Genomic DNA, 19,636 nt, shown 5'->3' with positions numbered 1-19,636 from the left:
CAGCAGGTCGAGGCTGCGGTGGCTGGGAGTGGCCACTGCACTCCAGTCTGGGCGACAGGGTGAGACTCCAACTCAAAAAAATAAAAATAAAAATAAATAAAAATTGTGTTAGTCTGTAATATAATTTATAAAAATCTCAAGCACAATTTTCTTTTTTCTTTTTGAGTTGAGGTCTCACTCTGTAGCCCAGGCTGTAGTGCAGTGACACGCTCATGGCCACTGCAGCCTCAACCTGCTGGCTCAGGCTACTCTTCTGCCTCAGCCTTCCAACTAGCTGTAACCACAGGCACATGCCACCACCTCTGGCTAGTTTTTTTATTGTAGAGTATCCTGTCGTGGTCTCGCCAAGTTGTCCAGGTTGGCCTCGAACCCCTGGACCCAGGCAATCCTCTCACCTCCACCTCACAAAGTGCTGGGATTAAAGGCATGAACCACCACGCCCGGCTAAGCACAATTTTCAAATAAATGCTGGAGGAATCACTATTCTGTGGTGAACTAAGGTTAATTAAACACAATATAGTTTTTTTCCACCACACTGTTTTTATTCCATAAGTAAAACATTTTCACGCACAAAGGAGGTTGCAAAATAGCTTTTGAAGATAGCTGAGGGAACACATTAGCAGTTTCTATTGAAGGTAATGAGAAAATACAAACATGCATGTTGTACAAACAACTCCTTGTGTAATAACTGACAAAATGTTGTGTGATCATTTGTGTTAGTTCAGTAAATAAAGTGTGGTGGAACTACAGCAAAGTAACAGCCTTCTTTGGAGTTGATTTCCAGAGAAGTGTTTCACTGTACACTAGAGATCACTGGGCTTTATATGTTGGTACATGCGCATATAGCAAGGTGTGTACGAGCTAAATCAATTTAAGGATTTTATACTTTTTTTTTTTGAGTTGGAATCTCACTCTGTCGCCCAGACTGGAATGCAGTGGCCGCTCCCAGCCACCGCAGCCTCGACCTGCTGGGCTCCGGCGATCCTTCTGCCTCAGCCTTCCCAGTAGCCGGAATTACAGGCATGCACTACCACACCCGGCTGATTTTTTGATTTATTGTAGTCTTGTTGCCCAGGTGGATCTCGAACCCGCGGGCTCAGGCAATCCAAGGGATTTTATTCTTTATATACTTCTACTTTTTTTGGAAGTTGATTAGCCTTCCTTTTACAAATGATGTGATATAGATCGCAGGGTTTTTTTTTTAAACATGCTTTTGTGGCAAAATTTGTTCAAACATTTTTCAATAATATTAGCTGGGTACAGTGGCATGCACCTGTAGTTCCAGCTACTTGGGAAACTGAAACAGGAGGATAACTTGAGCCCAAGAGTTTGTGGCTGAGTGTGCAATAATCACACCTGTGAATAGGCACTGCACTCCAGACCGGGCAACATGGCAAGACTCTGTCTTTAAAATACAAATATATATATGTATTTTTATATATATTTGTATAAATCTATATATATATACACATACATATTTGTGGCTAAAGGAGTAAATATATATTTAAATATATAATATATACTTACATATATTTATCCTGCTATATATCTATATATCCTGTTTTTTTGTTTTTTTTTTGTTTTTTGGGTTTTTTTGAGTCGGAGTCTCACTCTGTTGCCCACACTGGAGTGCAGTGGCCGCTCCCGGCCACCGCAGCCTCGACCTGCTGGGCTCCAGCGATCCTTCCGTCTCAGCCTTCCAAGGACCTGGAACTATAGGCGCGCACTACCGCACCTGGCTAGTTTTTTTGATTATTGTAGAGATGAGGTCTCGCCAAGTTGCCCAGGCGGGTCTCGAACCCGCGGGCTCAGGCAATTCACTCACCTCAGCCTCCCAAAGCACGGGATTACAGGCTGAGCCACTGAGCCCGGCTTATATCCTGTTTTATGAAATCCAAAAGTCTGGCTACTCTGTCTTAGAAATAAATAACATAGAAGAACATGAAACTTAAAAACTAATGTGTTTAAGAAATAGAGTTCGAAAAAATATTGACATTTTATGTAATATTGATCTATAATTTATAATTATTCTATGTGCTGATTGTTAGAGAAGTCATAAAAATTTAAAAGAAGAAATGTTATAATGAGCTCATATATGAGAAAGAAATTCTTGTAGTTTACTTGCATTTGTAATTATCTATATTATTATATCTTAGGTGACTTGTAAACTGCACCAAAACTCATCATCTTGTTTCAAAGTTACTGTTTCTGTTGCTGAACCCTTTTCTTCTAACATTGCCAATATTTCAAGGGATTTGGTTGATGAAATTTTGGAGGAACTGGAGCACAGTGTGCCTCTCTTGGAAGTGTATCCTGTCGAAGGACAAGAAGCTGATATCCGAGATATTGCTATGGCCTTGGAGGTTGTAAGGTACTAGGGTCTTTTACTTCTGAAAGTTAAAATTATCATATCCTAGAGTTAATGTGAAAATTTTGCTCATATTTAATCACTGTATAAATATTTATTGATTTAATTTTTACTCACTACTACTGAATTAAACTTGTCTCTTTTTTTTTTTTGAGTTGGAGTCTCACCCTGTCGCCCAGACTGGAGTGCAGTGGCGGCTCTCAGCCACTGCAGCCTCGACCTGCCGGCTCCAGCGATCCTTCCGCCTCAGCCTTCCCAGTAGCCGGAATTACAGGCTCACTCTACCACGCCCAGCTGATTTTTTGATTTATTGTAGAGACGAGGTCTCCCCAAGTTGCCCGGGCGGGTCTCGAACCCAGAGGCTCAGGCAATCCTCTCACCTCGACCTCCCAAAGTGCTGGGATTACAGGCTGAGCCACTGAGCTCGGCCGAATTTGTCCATTTTAAATTAACATATTGACCGCACTCGGTGTAATCCCAGCACTTTGGGAGGCCGAGGCGACAGGATTGGCTGAGCCCGCGGGTTCGAGACCCGCCCGGGCAACTTGGCGAGCCCTCGTCTCTACAACAAATCAAAAACTAGCCGGGCGTGGTCGCGCGCGCCTGTAATTCCGGCTACTCGGAAGGCTGAGGCGGAAGGATCGCCGGAGCCCAGCAGGTCGAGGCTGCGGTGGCCGGGAGCGGCCACTGCACTCCAGTCTGGGCGACAGGGTGAGACTCCAACTCAAAAAAAAAAAATAATAATAATAACATATTGAGCTAGGCACAGTGGCTCACACCTGTAATCCCAGCACTTTGGGAAGCGGAGGCAAGAGGGTTGTCTGAGCCCAGGGGTTTGAAATCAGTCTGGGCAACTTGGTGAGACCTCATCTCTACAATGAATAAAAATGTTAGCCGGGCATGGTGGTGCACACCTGTAGTTCTAGCTACTTGGGAGGCTGAGGCAAAAGGATTGCCTGAGCCCGGTAAGTTGAGGCTGCGGTAGCCGTGATCGTGCCACTGCACTCCAGCCTGGGTGACAGAGTGAGACTCTGACTCAAAAAAGAAAAAAGGTAACTTCTATTCATATTTTGCCATTTTAAGAATATTAAAATACTTTTTTTTACATTTAAGGACATTACAAATAGTAGATATCATCACTCACATTCTGACTTATAAATTAATAAATTTGAAAACTCCTATTCATAAACAAAATAAGGCATTTTTGGGGCAAGTTTTTTATTTCTAATTTTTCCCCCCACAAATATTTGTTTGTATCTTATGGATTATTTCTTTGTTGAACAAAATCATACCCCAAATCTATGAAATTTAGGACCTGAATTTTAAAATCGCACTTCCAGAAACATTATCTTCTTTTTTTTTTGAGTTGGAGTCGCACTCTGTCGCCCAGACTGGAGTGCAGCGGCCGCTCCCGGCCACCGCAGCCTTGACCTGCTGGGCTCCGGCGATCCTTCCGCCTCAGCCTTTCAAGTAGACAGAATTACAGGCATACGCTACCACGCCTGGCTGATTTTTTGATTTATTGTAGAGATGAGGTCTCGCTGCCCAGGCGGGTCTCGAACCCGCGGGCTCAGGCAATCCACTCACCTCAGCCTCCCAAAGGCGCGGGATTACAGGCTGAGCCACCGAGCCCGGCAAAGTTTTACCTTTTATTTCAATTCACTGAAAGGTCATTTTAAGCCAACCGTGGTGGCTCATACCTGTAATCCCAGCACTTTGGGAGGCGGAGAGGAGAGAATTGCCTGTGCCCAGGGGTTTGAGACCAGCCTGGGCAACTTGGCAAGATCTTGTCTCTACAATAAATCGAAAAATTAGTCAGGCTTGGAGGCATGCGCCTGTAGTTCCAGCTACTTGGAAGACTGAGGTGGAAGGATCGCCAGAGCCCAGCAGGGTGAGGCTACAGTGGCCGTGAGCATGCCACTGCACTCTAGACTGGGCAACAGAGTGAGACTCCGACTCAAAAAAAAAAAAAAGAAAGCTCATTTTAAAATATTTTTGGGTGATGGGATTGGCAGTTGAGGGAAACTACCAGGGGAGGAGGGGCACACTTCATTAACAAGGGTACCTGCATAATAAACATTTGTATACCTAAAAAATAAAAATGAAAATAAATTTTCTGAAGAATTAAGATGTATGTAGAGAATTCTGACACCAGAATATCTTTTAAATTCAAAACAGCAGCAGCTATTTTTGATTCCTATCTTCTTCATTTGGCTTATTGTAGGTTTTTTTATGACTTTCTCTGGAGAGAATGGGATGATGAAGAATGTTGTGAGAATTACACTGCACTTATTGAAGAAAGAATTAATTTGTAAGTATAGTTTAGAAAATCATTCAGCACATTAGAAAAAAGAAACATTGTAATTATGCCGATACTTTTCAGGTGGTGTGATATACAGGATGGAACCATACCCGGTCCTATTGCGAAGCGTTTTAAAAAAACTCTGGAGAAATATAAAGACAAGCGTGTTGAGCTTGTTGAGTATCAGAGCAATATTAAAGAAGATCCATCTGCAGCAGAGGCTGTTGAATGCTGGAAGAAATACTATGAGATAGTAATGCTCTGTGGATTATTGAAAATGTGGGAAGATTTACGCCTCAGGTAATACTTTGCTCTGTTTTAAAGTGAAATAGCTTAGTGGGGAGGGAGATGGGATTAACAGTAGCAAATATCTGTCTGGGGATGGGGAAACACCTCTTATCCACAGGGTGCCTGAATGAAACTAATTGTACACCTAACCCTTAACTGTACCCCACAAAACCATAATAAAAAATACTGATTATGAAAAAAAAAAGTGAAATAGCTTGGGCACAACGGCTCACACCTGTAATCCCAGCACTTTGGGTGACTCAGGTGGGAGTATTGCTTGAGCCCAGGAGTTTGAGACCAGGCTGGGCAACATAGCAAGATCTCATCTCCACAGGGGGAAAAAAAATTAGTTGGAGCCACGTGTGGTGGCTCAAACCTGTAATCCCAGCACTTTGGGAGACAGAGGTGAGAGGATTGCCTGAGCCCAAGGGTTTGAGACCAACCTGGGCAACTTGGTGAGGCCTATCTCTGTAATAAATAAAAAAAATTAGTTGGGTGTGGTGGCGCATGTCTGTAGTTTCAGCTACTTGGAAGGCTGAGGCAGCAGGTTGAGGCTGAGGTAACCATGAGCATGCCACTGCACTCCAGCCTGGATAACAGATCTGATTCAACAACAACAACAAAAAATTAGTTGGGTGTGGTGACATGTACCTGTAGTACCAGCTACTCAGGAGGCTGAAGTGGAAGGATAGCTTGAGCATAGAAGGTTGAGGCTGCAGTGAGCCATGTTCATGCCACCGCACTCCAACCTGGGCGACAGAGTGAGTCCCTGACTCAAAAAATAAAAAATAGAGCCGAGCTCGGTGGCTCAGCCTGTAATCCCGCATCTTTGGGAGGCTGAGGTGAGTGAACTGCCTGAGCCTGCGAGTTCGAGACCCGCCTGGGCAACTTGGCGAGACCTCATCTCTACAATAAATCAAAAACTAGCCGGGTGTGGTAGCGCGTGCCTGTAGTTCCAGCTACTTTGAAGGCTGAGGCGGAAGGATCGTCGGAGCCCAGCAGGCCGAGCTGCGGTGGCCAAGAGAGGCCACTGCACTCCAGTCTGGGCGACAGAGTGAGACTCCAACTCAAAAAAATAAAAAAAAAATAAATAAATAGAAATAAATTATTACATGGTCATTCTTTTATCATAACACTTAATATGTCATATATGTTGTTCTGATTAAAGTAGATTATAAAGTTAGATGTCTAATTTATGAGGTAAGCACAAAATGCAATTATTGAAAAATTATTTTTATATTAGCTGAGTTCGCTGAAATCTTTGGGGCTTTTTTTTTTGCAATGATAATTTAAGCGTAAAGCAAGAAGAAAAGAAATAATAAAAATTAGAGCAGAGATAAGTGAAATTGAGAACAGGAAAGCAATAGAGAAAAATTGATGAACCAAAGATGGTTCTTTGAAAAGGTCAGTGAAACAAATAAACCTCTAGTCAGACTGAGAAAAAAAGAAGACATAAATTAAGAAATTACCAATTAAAATTGAAGAAGGAGCGGGGCTCGGTGGCTCAGTCTGTAATCCCGCGCTTTGGGAGGCTGAGGTGAGTGAATTGCCTGAGCCCGCGGGTTTGAGACCTGCCCGGGCAACTTGGCGAGACCTCATCTCTACAATAAATCAAAAATTAGCCGGGTGTGGTAGCGCTTGCCTGTAGTTCCAGCTACTTGGAAGGCTGAGGTGGAAGGATTGCCGGAGTCCAGCAGGTCGAGGCTGCGGTGGCCGGGAGTGGCCACTGCACTCCAGCCTGGGTGGCAGAGTGAGACTCCACTCAAAACTAAAACTAAAAAGATAATAAGGGGCTGAGTGTGACGGCTCATGCCTATAATCCCAATACTTTGGGAAGTAGAGGATCGCTTGAGCCTAGGAGTTTGAGACCAGCCTGGGCAACATGGCAGACTTCATCGCTACAAAAAATAAAAAAACCTAGCTCTGTGTGGTGGTACATGCCTATAGTCCCAGCTACTTGGGAGGCTAAGTCAGATGAACATCCTGAGCCCAGGAAGTTGAAGCTGCAGTGTTCCATGATCATGTCACTGTACTGCACCCTGGGCAACAAAGTGAGACCTTGACTCAAAAACAAACAAAACAAAACAAAACAAGATAATAAGGGAATATTATGACCAACTCTATATTAACAAATTTGATGTCTTAGACAAATTAGATCATTTTCCTAAAAGATACAAATTACCAAACCTCACAAAGGGAGAAATATAAAAATCGGAATGACCTTGCCTATTAAAGATATTGAGTCAATAATTAAACTTTCAAAAAAGAAAGCACCAAGCCTAGATACTTTCACTGCTGAATCCTACCAAACATTTAAGGAGCGATGCTTATTCACCATAATCTCTCCCAGAAAGTGAAAACAGAGAATACTTCTGAACTGATTCTGCAAGGCCAGCATTACCCTAAAACCAAAACTAGATAGACATCATAAGAAAGGAAAACTGTAGACCTATATGTTTTATGAACACAGATGCAAAAATGTTCAAAAGAAATGTCTTAGCAAATTGAATCCAATAAATTATAAAAATAATTAGATAACTTGATCAGGTGGGATTCATAACACGTACACAAGGTCAGTTCAACATTTTTAAAAAATCACTATTTATTTATTTATTGAGTAGGAACCTCAGTCTTTTGCCTAGGCTGGAGTGCAGTGGCATGCTCACAACCACCGCAGCCTCGGCTTGCTGGGCTCAGGCGATCCTTCCACCTCAGCCTTCCAAGTAGCTGGAACCGCAGGTGTGCGCCACCATGCCCAGCTAGTTTTTTTATTTATTGTGGAGACGGGATCTCACCAAGTTGCCCAGGCTGGTCTCGATCCTGTAGGCTCAGGCAATCCTCTCGCCTCCGCCTCCCAAAGTGCTGGGATTACAGGTGTGAGCCACTATGCCCTGCTCAGTTCAACATTTGAAAATAGGTCGGGTGTGGTGGCTCACACCTCTAATTCGAGCACTTTGGGAGGCCAAGGTGGGAGGATTGCTTGAGCTCAGAACAGCTTGGACAACATAATGAAACCTCGCCTCTATAAAAAAAAATTTTTTTTTTTTTTTTGAGTTGGAGTCTCACTGTGTCGCCCAGACTGGAGTGCAGTGGCCGCTCCCGGCCACTGCAGCCTCGACCTGCTGGGCTCCAGTGATCCTTCCGCCTCAGCCTTCCGAGTAGCTGGAACTACAGGCGCACGCTACCTTGCCCAGCTAATTTTTGATTTACTGTAGAGATGAGGTCTCGCCAAGTTGCCCAGGCGGGTCTCGAACCCGCGGGCTCAGGCAATCCACTCACCTCAGCCTCCCAAAGGCGTGAGATTACAGGCTGAGCCACTGAGCCCAGCCAGTAAAAATTTTTAAAGAGCCAAACGTGGTGGCATGCACGTAGTCCCAGCAACTTGTGAAGCTGAAGCAGGAGGATCGCCTGAGCCCAGGAAGTTGAGGCTGCAGTGAACTCTGATCATGCCAGTGCTCTCCAGCCTGGGTGACAGAGTGAGATCCCAACTCAGAAAAAAAAAACAACTTGAAAATAAATTCATGTGATCTACCATGTCAATAGGCTAAATAAAGACAAATCATATGATTATATCAACTCAGAGAAAACATTTGGCAAATTCCAACACCCATTCTCAGCATAATAGGAATAGAGGAGAACTTCTTCAACTTGATAAATAGCTATAAAGACCTATAGCTAATGTCATACTTAATGGACACTTTCCCCTTAAGATCTGGAATAAAGCATTCCTATTCACCATCATACTGGAAGTTCTAAATAGCGCAATACAACAAGAATTGAAACAAAAGATATACAAACAAAAGATATACTAAATGAAGAAATAAAACAATCTTTGCTTGCAGATGACATGATGGTCTTTGTAGAAAATCTCAAAGAATCAAAAAGAAAACACTACTCCTGAAATGAATAAATGAGTACAGCAAGTTCACAGGATGCTAGGTTAATTTTCAAAAGTGAATTGCCTTTTTATATACCAGCAATGAACAATTTATTTGGAATAAAAAAAAATTATTAGCCGGGCTCGGTGACTCAGCCTGTAATCCCGCGCTTTTGGGAGGCTGAGGTGAGTGGATTGCCTGAGCCCGCGGGTTCAAGACCCACTTGGGCAACGAGACCTCATCTCTACAATAAATAAAAAAATCAGCCGGGCGTGGTAGCGCGTGCCTGTAATTCTGGCTACTCGGAAGGTTGAGGCGGAAGGATCACTGGAGACCAGCAGGCGAGGCTGCGGTGGCCGGGAGCGGCCACTGCACTCCAGTCTGGGCGACAGAGTGAGACTCCAACTCAAAAAAAAAAAAAAAATTATTTACCGGCCGGGCACAGTGGCTCAGCCTGTAATCCCAGCACTGTGGGAAGCTGAGGCAAGAGAATTGCCTGAGCCCGGGGCTTCGAGACCAGTCTGGGCAACTTGGTGAGACCTCATCTCTACAATAAATCACAAAAACTAGCCGGGCGTGATGGCATGTGTCTGTAGTTCTAGCTACTTGGGAGGCTGAGGCGGAAGGATTGCCTGAGCCCAGCAGGTTGAGGCTGCGGTGGCCATGGATGTGCCACTGCACTCCAGCCTGGGTGACAAAAAGTGAGACTCCAACTAAAAAAGAAATTATTTACAATGGAACAAAAAATGTGAAATCTTAGGTATATATCTAACAAAATATTTATAGGATCTACTTGCAAAAAACCACAACACACCGATGACAATAAATGGAGAGCTATTTCACATTCATGGATTGGAAGACTCAGTATTTTTAAGATGTCAGTTTTTCTGAACTTTATCTGTAAATCCAGTGCAATCCCAGTGAAAATCTCAGCAAGGTATTTTGTAGATATTGCCAAACTGTTTCTAAAATTCATATGGAAAGGCAAAAAACCTAGAATTTCCAAAAAGTGGGAAGATTGATACTACCTGATTTAAAGACTGACTATAAAACTACAGTAATCAAGAGGGTGTAGGTTAGATGAAAATAGATATATAGAACAATGAAAGAGAATAGAGTCCATAAATAGTCTAAATGCAATCCAGAATAGAGAACCCATATATATATCCACACAAATATAGTTGATTGATCTTTGACAAAGGGGCTTAATGAAATTAAGGGAATTTAATAGAGCCAGGGTATTCTTTACAGCAAATGGTACTCGTTGTTGGTATTTATCCAACTAGTTTGAAAACTTATATCCACATATAAACTTCACAGAAATAAAAAGACTTATAACTCAATATTCATATTTATAATTATACTATGAACAACTCATGCCAACAAATGAGATGACCTAGATTACATGAGAATTCCTAGAAAGATGCAATCTACCAAAAAATTGACTCAAGCAGAAACATGAATTCTGAATGGACCTATAACAAGTAGGTTGAATTAGCAAATTAAAAACTGTTCACAAAGAAATGTCAAGGACCAGATGTCTTCACTAGTGAATTCTAACAAATGTTTTAAAAGAATCAATACCAGTTGTCAAAAACTCTTCCAGAAAATAAAAATTTACTCTTCCCCAATTCATTCTGTAAGACTATATTACTCTGATACCAACCAAAGACATTGCAAAAAAAGAAAATTTAGAGATGAATATCCCTAATGAATATAGATGCAAAATCCTCAATAAAATACTAACAAATGTGAGTCCAGCAACATATAAAAAGGACCAGACACTGTAACAAGTGGGATTTATCCTTGGAACTCAAAGTTGTTTTAAAATATGAAAATCAATAAATGCGATACATGACCCTAATAGAATAAAAGACAAGACACACAATCAACTCAATAGACACAGAAAACACATTTGACAATTCAACAACCTTTCGTGATAAAACTCTCCAAAAACTTGGAATAGAAGGGATTTTTCTCAACCTGTTTAAGGCCACCTATGAAAAACTCAGAGCTAGAGTCATCATTCTTTGTGCTGAAAGAATAGATGCTTTCTTTTTCCAAGCAGGAACGAGATAAGGATGTCTACTCTTTTTAAAATATATATGTGTATATATATATATATATATATATATATATATATATAAAGATGTGAGGTACAATGCAGGGTTAGACATACAAACATTGATTATGCAGATACCCTTGTTGATGAGGTGTGCCCCTCCCTCCCCTAGCAGTTTCCCTCAACTGCTAATCAGCCCCCCTCCCACCCAGGATGTCTACTCTTGCCACTTCTATTCTAATTGTACTGGTGGTTCTAGCCAGAGCAATTAAGAAAGTAAAATAAATAAAAGGCATACAGATTGGAAAAAAGAAGTAAAATCATCTCTACTCACAGATGACATGATCTTGTATATAGAAAATCCTGTAATGAAATACTACTTAGCCACATAAAGAAATAAATTGCTTATATATACAATAACATGGATGGATCTCAAAAACAGGCTGAGTGAAAAAAACAGACACAAAAGAGTACATGGTGTACTATTTCATTTTAAAATTCCATTAAAAGGCTGGGTGTGGTGGCTCATGCCTATAATCCCAGCACTTTGGGAGGCTAAGGTGAGAAGATTGCCTGAGCCCACGGGTTTGAGACCAGCCTGGGCAACTTGATGAGACCTCATTTCTACAATAAATCAAAAAGTTACCAAGGCATGGTGGCGTGTGCCTGTAGTTTCAGTTACTTGAAAGGCTGAGGCACAAGGCTCAACTGAGCCCAGCAGATAGAAGCTGTGGTGGTTGTGAGTGTGCCACTGCACTCCAGCCTGGGTGACTGAGTGAGACTCCAAGTAAAAAAAAAATTTCATTGAAAATTTTCCAGAAAGATGTGTAACAACAGGAACTCTCATTTATTGCTGGTCGGAATGCAAAATAGTACCGTCACTTTGGAAGACAGTTTGGAAGTTTCTTACAGAATTAAACATGCTCTCACCATGTGGTTCAGCAATTCTGTTCCTTCGTATTCACCCACATGAACCGAAAACTTATGTCCACACAAAAATCTGCCACATGGATGTTTGTAGCAGCTTCATTAATAATTGCCAAAACTTGGGAGCAACCAAAATGTCCTATGGTAACTGAATGTGTAAATAAACTGTGGTACACTCAGAGAGGGAATGTTATTCAGCCCTAAAAAGAAATGACCTATCAAGCCATGAAAAGCCATGGAAGAAACTCAAATGCATGCTACCAAATGGAAGAAGCTAATCTGAAAAAACTACATACTGTATGACTCCAGTGACATAACTGCCTGGAAAGGAAAATCTATGACTGTCCCAGGACCTTGAGAATCAGGCGCTGGCGAGGTTTTACTGCCACATGGAGAGGACCGTCGCAAAGCAACTTGTCCTACAGCGGGATCCCTCAGCGAAGAGGACTCTGTTGTGGCTGCTCTTCTCTCCTCGTCCTGGGCCTCACCTGCACCCAGTGCCAGAGATGCCACAGGGGACAGCGCCGGGCAGTACAGACCTGCCTAACATGCTGGCGCAACCAGCGGTTCCTCAGTGATTCTGGGCCTCTGCTCTGGGGAGACAGGCCTGAGGCCCAGCTAGGGAGCCAGGGAGACACCAAATCATCACAACCGTTGCCAGACACAGCTCACCCCATTCCAGCCCACCTTCCTGAGGAGCAAATGCAGCCACAGAGCTACAGTCACCAGTAATGGATTTACCCCATCTTCCAAGTAAATGAAGTTTAATTTCGTTTAAAAAGAAAGAAAGAAAGAAAAAACGATGAAGGCAGTGGAAAGATCAGTGGTTGTCAAGGATTAGGGGAGAGGGAGGGATGAGTAGGTGGAGAATATAGGACTTTTAGGACAAACGCTATGACAGGACGCTACCCTGGTGGCTCCGTGTCCCTCTACTTTTGTCCAAATCCCTGGGATGGACAACCCTAATGTAAGAGTCAGCCCTAATGTAATCTATGGACTTCGGGTGATAAGGATGTGTCAGTGTAGGTTCATTAATTATGAATATACCAATCTGGTGCCCAACAGAGATAGTGGGGAAGGTTGTTTGAGTGTGGGAGCAGGGGGTACATGTGGACTCTCTGGACTTTTTGTTCAATTTTGTTGTGAATCTGAAACTGCTCTAAAAAAGAAAGTTCATCTTAAAAACTCCAAGAAAGGAAAGTCTATAATGACAGAAAGCAGATCAGTGTTTTCCTGGAAGTAAGTGTGGAAGATTGACTGCAAAGATGCATGAGGGAATCTGTCAGTGGGGTGGGAAGTTTCTATATATTGATTGCTGTGATTGTGTTAAAGGGTGTATATGCTTGTGAAACCTCATAGAGTTGTTTACTTAAAATGAGTATCATTTATGTAAATTACACCTATTGAATAAATTTGATTTAAAAAACACTTACACAGGTTGGGCGCAGTAGCTCAAGCCTATAATCCCTGCACTTTGGGAGGCCGAGGCAAGAGGATTGCCTGAGCTCAGAGGTTCAAGACCAGCCTGGGTGACTTGGTGAGACCTCGACTCTACAATAAATAAAAAAATAAGCCTGGCATCATAGTGCAAGCCTGCAGTTCCAGCTACTTGGAAGGCTAAGGTGGAAAGATCGCCTGAGCCCAGCAGGTCGAGGCCATGGTGGCTGTGAGCTTGCCACTGCACTCCAGCCTGGGCAACAGAGTGAGACTCTGACTCAAAAAATATATATATAAATATAAAAAACACATACATACCTTTGATTTTAAAACTAGGATAGCATGATTAACTACTGTGGTTTTCTGAAGGTTTCGGATGCCTTGCTCTTGGAGCAGTTTGCTATCTGGTATTTGGCAAAAAGAAAAAAGAAAGAAAAAAGAGAAAAGTATGTGTGTTTCCTTGTTTCTCAAGATTAAAATCACTTGCTTAAATAGTATGAAATTGCTGAGTGGTTTTGATTTGGAAATGTTTAATGAAACTTTTGGAGGACACTGCTAATATGTTGAAATTCAAATTTTGGCATGGAATTTGTTAGAAATAGTTTCCTGTCATCTTAAGCTTCACAAAAATATTTCATAATTAAGATACAGCTAAAAAGTATTGATACTAAAGCTGCATCCTTGGGCTGAGCACAGTGGCTCACACCTGTAATACCAGCACTTTGAGAGGCCAGGCAGGAGAATCACTTGAGCCTAGGAGTTCAAAACCAGTCTGGGAAACATAGCAAAACCTTGTCTCTACAAAAAATCAAAACGTTAGACTGGCATGGGGGCATGCATCTGTCATCCCAGCTATTTGGCAGGATGAGACGAAAGGATTGCCTCAGCCCAGGTGCTTGAGGCTGAGGTAGCCGTGCTCGTGCCACTGTTCTTCAGCCTGGGCAATAGAGTGAGACCTTGACTCAAAAATGAATGAATGAATGAATGAATGAATGAAGCTTCATCCTCTCAGCATAAAGCAATCAAAGTTCTGCAAAGAAGGCAAAAAAATTATAACTAAGAAGATTACTGGCAAAAGATTGTAGTTAAAGAGCTTACTGGTAAATCTATGTTTACTGGAAAAGAAGTGTCCCTTAGCCAACAGTTATATTATCATTTTTTCTCTGACTTTCTTTTGGAAATGAAAAGACAGGAAACAGGAAATACAAAGAAAAGCAGATAGAAGAGAAAGAATGGAACTAATCAGAAGTGCTGAATAGCAATCACATAAAACAACTCAGAGAGAAAGTAGAGTAGTTCTACTGGGAAGCCAATATCCACTTATTTTATGGAGACAATATCCTTTGAAATAAAACAGTCTATTAATTAAGTCTCATATCTAAAATTAGACATGTCCCAAAACATTCTTTTGTTTTTTTTTTTTTTTGAGTTGGAGTCTCACTTTGTCGCCCAGACTGGAGTGCAGTGGCTGCTGCCGACCACCGCAGCCTCGACCTGCTGGGCTCTGGCGATCCTTCCGCCTCAGCCTTCCTAGTAGCCGGAATTACAGGCATGCGCTACCACGCCCGGCTGATTTTTTGATTTATTGTAGAGACGAGGTCTCGCTAAGTCGCTCAGGCGGGTCTCAAACCCGCGGGCTCAGGCAATCCACTCACCTCAGCCTCCCAAAGGTGCGGGATTACAGGCTGAGCCACCGAGCCCGGCTTGTCCCAAAACATTCTTATGTCTCACTATCACGGACATAATCAATCTATCTCTGCTTTGTGTGAGACCACAACTCAGTGAATTAATGAGAGTACAATCAAGACTTTTTCCCACTGCATTGGAAGGCCGAGGAGGCTGAGGCAATAGGTGTAGTGGGTTGCGTGCAGATTTCCAGATACTGCCCAGTAAAATGAAAAATTTTTGGAGTTTAAGGTTTACATACACCATTATCGGAGATATCTTAATCATATTGCTCTCAAGTTGCTCGTTGCTCTCAAGCTTACAGTTAATGAAACCTACTTCTCAAAGATGCCTAGTACTGAGCTTTTATTTAGTAAGCAAGGATAGATTGAGTTTGTTTCATGTTAACTTATTCACAACTAAATATTTTCAACTATAGAGTTCATGGACCATTCTTTCCAAGAATTCTGAGGCGTAGGAAAGGAAAAAGAGAGCTTGGAAAGACTATAACACATATTGTAGCAAAAGTGATGACTACTGAAATGGTAAGAAACATTATTCTTATTTTAGTTGTTCATTTACATTTTAGCTGCATGTCAGAAATGCATAATCAGAAAAGAAGTTCCCTGAAGTTACAGTCTTTGTTTGACTCATCAATGCCTTATTTCTCCTATTATATCCAGCTCAGTTACTGACATATAATAGGTAAATAAATGTTGACAACTATTTACTGAATGCTAACCTTATTGCTGGGTACTATGCTAGTTGCTATTGTAAGAATGAGATAAATGTGAGAAAGACTGTATTTAAGGGAGATAAAATGTTGAGATAAAGTGGTCCACAGTCTTGTTAATTTACACACGTGGCAAATTTCAAGTATGATGGAGATATGAACAATTATCTAGGTAATTACAATGACCACACAGCATGATAAATGCTATGATAGGGGTATGTACAGGCTGTGCATAAGGTGGGTATATAAGGCAGAATTAGCAGTCATAGCTGATACCTGGTACTTAATAGCTATACAATTATAAATGATTGTAAATAAATTTTTATTTCAACAGTCCCTTAATTGATGGACTGATACTTTGAGCATTTAATAAACAAATACTATGTGTGTGTGTGTGTGTATACATATATACATACATATATATATATGTCTTTTGGGAAAAGCACTTGTCCAATTAGTAACTGATTAAAATGAAACATTTCTGTTTAACCTACTATTGAAGATGTAACTGTTACATTTCTTTTCAGGTAAAGAACTTATCTTCAGACACACTTCTCCAACAACATGATGATTTGGATTTGGCTTTGGATAGTTGTTATAGTGGTGATACAGTGGTTATTTTCCCAGGAGAATATCAAGCTGAAAATCTTTCTTTATTGACTGATGACATCACTATCAAGGGTTAGCAGGGCATTCTTTGCATTTTTTTACAGCAATGTATACAGGACAAGTTGTGTAATAAAAACATGCTTAATGGAATTGTTAGAAATTAGAATACAGTTTATGTTTCATAAGAGTCTCTTATGTGCCTTTTGCAATTAAGACCTGTTTATTGGCCAGGAGTGGTGACTCACACCTATAATCCCAGCACTTTGGGAGGCTGAGTTGAGAGGACTGCCTGAGCCCACAGGTTCGAGACCAGCCTGGGCAACTTGGCGAGGCCTCGTCTCTACAATAAATCAAAAATTAGCTGGGCATGGTGGCACGTGCCTGGAGTTCCAGGTACTTGGAAAGTTGAGGCAGAAGGATTACCTGAGTCCAGCAGGTTAAGGTTATGGTGGCCGTGAGTGTGCCACTGCACTCCAGCCTGGGCGACAGAATGAGACTTCAACTCAAAATAAACAATAACAATAAAAAGATCTGTTCATCATATTTTCTGTTAGCTCCACCTCTATTTTGACCAATACTACTTTTTTCTGATCTATCTCTACTGCTCTTCATATTACTTTAGTAAGAAAACCCAGATATAAGGCTATATGAAAATATGCTCAGCACTTTCTCAAAAGGGCTAATTTATGTGCTGACTACAACAGAATTAGAAAAGCAGAGCTAACTAAATTTCTTTTAGGTTCTGAACATATTTCATAATTTTTTGCCTTTTTAACATTGAAGTAAGAGTATTCCCATTGTCTGACTAAAAAGAACAATTGACTTAAATTTACCTATCAATTAGAAAGTCAAGCAAAATGTTCACTATATTTTGATAATTGTAATGAGTAGTATTTTGCTGAACCATATAAGTAATAATGATCAAGTATATAATTTTAAAAATTTGATCAGCCTTTGGTGCAATCCCAGCACTTTGGGAGACTGAGGCAGGAGGATCACTTAAGGCTAGGCGTTCACAACCAGCTTAGGCAACATAGTGAGTCCCCATCTCTACCAAAAAAAAAAAAAAAAACCAGGTTGGTGGCGAGCTCCTGTAGTCCTAGCTACTTGAGAGAACTGCTTGTGAAGATCACTTAGACCCAGGAGGTCGAGGTTGCAGTGAGCTTTGATTGTGCCACTGCACTCCAACCTGAGCAACAGAGTAAGACCCCATCTTGAAACAAACAAATAATCTGTAGCCTTCTTGAGAATGCAATCCCTTATTTCTGGGTTGACGTCAAACATATTTTATTTTATTTTTTGGTTGAAGTCTCACTCTGTTGCCCAGGCTGGAGTGCAAGGGCATGCTCATGGTCACTGCAGCCTCGACCTGTTGGACTCAGGTGATCCTTCCTCCTCAGCCTTCTGAGTAGCTAGAATTACAGGCATGCACCACTATGCCTGGCTAATTTTAAAATTTTTATTGTAGTGATGAGGTCTGGCCCCGTTGCCCAGGCTGTTCTCGAACCCCTGAACTCAGGCAATCCTCTCACCTCTGCCTCCCAAAGTGCTGGAATTACAGGCATGAGCCACCTCGCCCAGTGTGATGTTAAATTTAAGTAATTTATTTTACTACTCTAGAGCCAAATTACGAGTATGATTAACCCAATTAATCAATCTAAGTTAATTCAAGAGTTTCTGCCAATCTCTGTTTGTTTGTTTCGTTTTGTTTTGGAGTTGAGACTCATTTTGCCACTCAGGCTGGAGTACAGTGGCACTCTCATGGCCACCACAGCCTCGACCTCCCGGACTCGGGTGATTCTTCCAAGTAGCTGGAACTACAGGCACACACCACCATGCCCAGCTAATTTTTTTTTTTTAATTTATTGTACAGATGACGTCTCCCCAAGTGGTCCAGGCTGGTCTCGAATGACAACCTGGGCTCAGGCCATCCTCTCAACTTGGCCTCCCAAAGTGCTGGGATTATAGGCATGAATTTCTGTGCTCAGCCTGTTTTTTATTTTTTTTTTGAGTTGGAGTCTCACTCTGTCACCCAGGCTGGAGTGCAGTGGCATGCTCATGGCCACCGCAGCCTTTACTTGCTAGGCTCGGGTGATCCTTCCACCTCAGCCTTCCAAGTAGCTGGAACTACAGGCATGTGTGACCATGTCTGGCTAGTTTTTTAATTTATTGTAGAGATGAGGTCTTGCCAAGTGGCCCAGGCTGGTCTTGAATCCGTGGGCTCAGGCCATCTTCTCACCTTGGCCTCCCAAAGTGCTGGGATTATAGGTGTGAGCCATTGTACCCGGCCTCTGCTAGTCTTTTTAAGTTATGGTAATTAGCTATGATTTTGAAGTCAGGTGATTTTTGTGTCTTAGACATTCAGTACATGACTGATGATTATAAGATTTAGGGAAATATATAGTTGAATAAATACCACAGGTACATTTAGATTTTTATAAATCCAGATTTTTCATCATGACATCAAAATAAGGACAAATGATTACATTATGGTTAAGTATTTACTTAGTAAACAACTGAATAATTATATATACGAGTTATGATAAATAAGTTCACGAACTCATCCTAGAAAAAGTGCTACAAACCTCATTGCTGAATATCACTATGATCACCTTCGAAGTACTCCCCTTGGGAAGCCATGCACCAATGCCAGTGCCCAATTCACCTGTCAAAGCAACTCTTTTTCTGGAATGCCATCCAAGTTGTTGTCACATTACCCTTGATGTGCTGAATGTCATCAAAATGTCTTCCTTTCAATATTTCCTTTATCTTTGAATAAAGAAAAAAGTAATGGGGGCCAGATCAGGTGAGTAGGGAGGGTGTATGTCAATAGAGTTTTTTGTTTACTGGCTAAAAACTCCTCACAGACAGTGCTGTGTGAGCTGGTGCATTGTTGTGATACAAGAGCTCCTTTGGGGTCATTTTTGCACACACCTTTCTCGTACCAAGATTTTCAGTTAAGATTTTCCTCACTGTTTCTCTGTCGATGTTTATTTGTTCTGCCATACTTCTCACAGTCAGCTGATGACTTTGACACACAATTCAATGAATTTTTGAAATGTTTTCATCAGTTCTGCCCATTACTGGCCATCCTGACCTCTCTTCATCAGTGACACTTTCTCCCCCCTCAGAAAAACATTTAATCCATTGGTACCCTGCTGTTTTCTTCATCAGCATTATCCCCATAAACTTGGACTAACATGTCCTTGTTTCACTTTCATGGTTGCCAAGTTCAACAAGAAATTTAATGTTTGTTCCTTGCTCTAATTCAAGCTCTGACATTCTTGTGATGGCACACAAAAACATGCAACAACAATAATGAACACCACACTCAGAAAGACATTACCACATGTCATCACGAACACAG

The 19,636-nt window shown here is 41.6% G+C and overlaps 1 protein-coding gene and 1 pseudogene across 2 annotated transcripts in view; both read left to right on the top strand.

Annotated features, from left to right (window-relative positions):
• SHCBP1L (SHC binding and spindle associated 1 like) overlaps positions 1-19,636 on the top strand; it is a 34,414-nt gene that overhangs the window by 8,207 nt on the left and 6,571 nt on the right. For both annotated transcript variants that reach the window (XM_021707215.1, XM_021707214.1), the window contains exons 3-7: positions 2,157-2,371; positions 4,593-4,679; positions 4,752-4,970; positions 15,367-15,472; positions 16,188-16,341. In XM_021707215.1, coding sequence (XP_021562890.1) covers positions 2,157-2,371; positions 4,593-4,679; positions 4,752-4,970; positions 15,367-15,472; positions 16,188-16,341 — 781 coding nt within the window. The remainder of the gene's footprint in view (positions 1-2,156; positions 2,372-4,592; positions 4,680-4,751; positions 4,971-15,366; positions 15,473-16,187; positions 16,342-19,636) is intronic.
• On the top strand, positions 12,167-12,557 carry LOC110594602 (annotated as a pseudogene).

Source organism: Carlito syrichta, unplaced genomic scaffold (genome assembly GCF_000164805.1).
Source record: "Carlito syrichta isolate Samal-C Ts95f unplaced genomic scaffold, Tarsius_syrichta-2.0.1 Scaffold316427, whole genome shotgun sequence".
NCBI classification, from domain to species: Eukaryota; Metazoa; Chordata; class Mammalia; order Primates; family Tarsiidae; genus Carlito; species Carlito syrichta.
The sequence above is the reverse complement of the archived record's forward strand: the minus strand, read 5'-3'. Positions and strand labels throughout refer to the sequence as shown.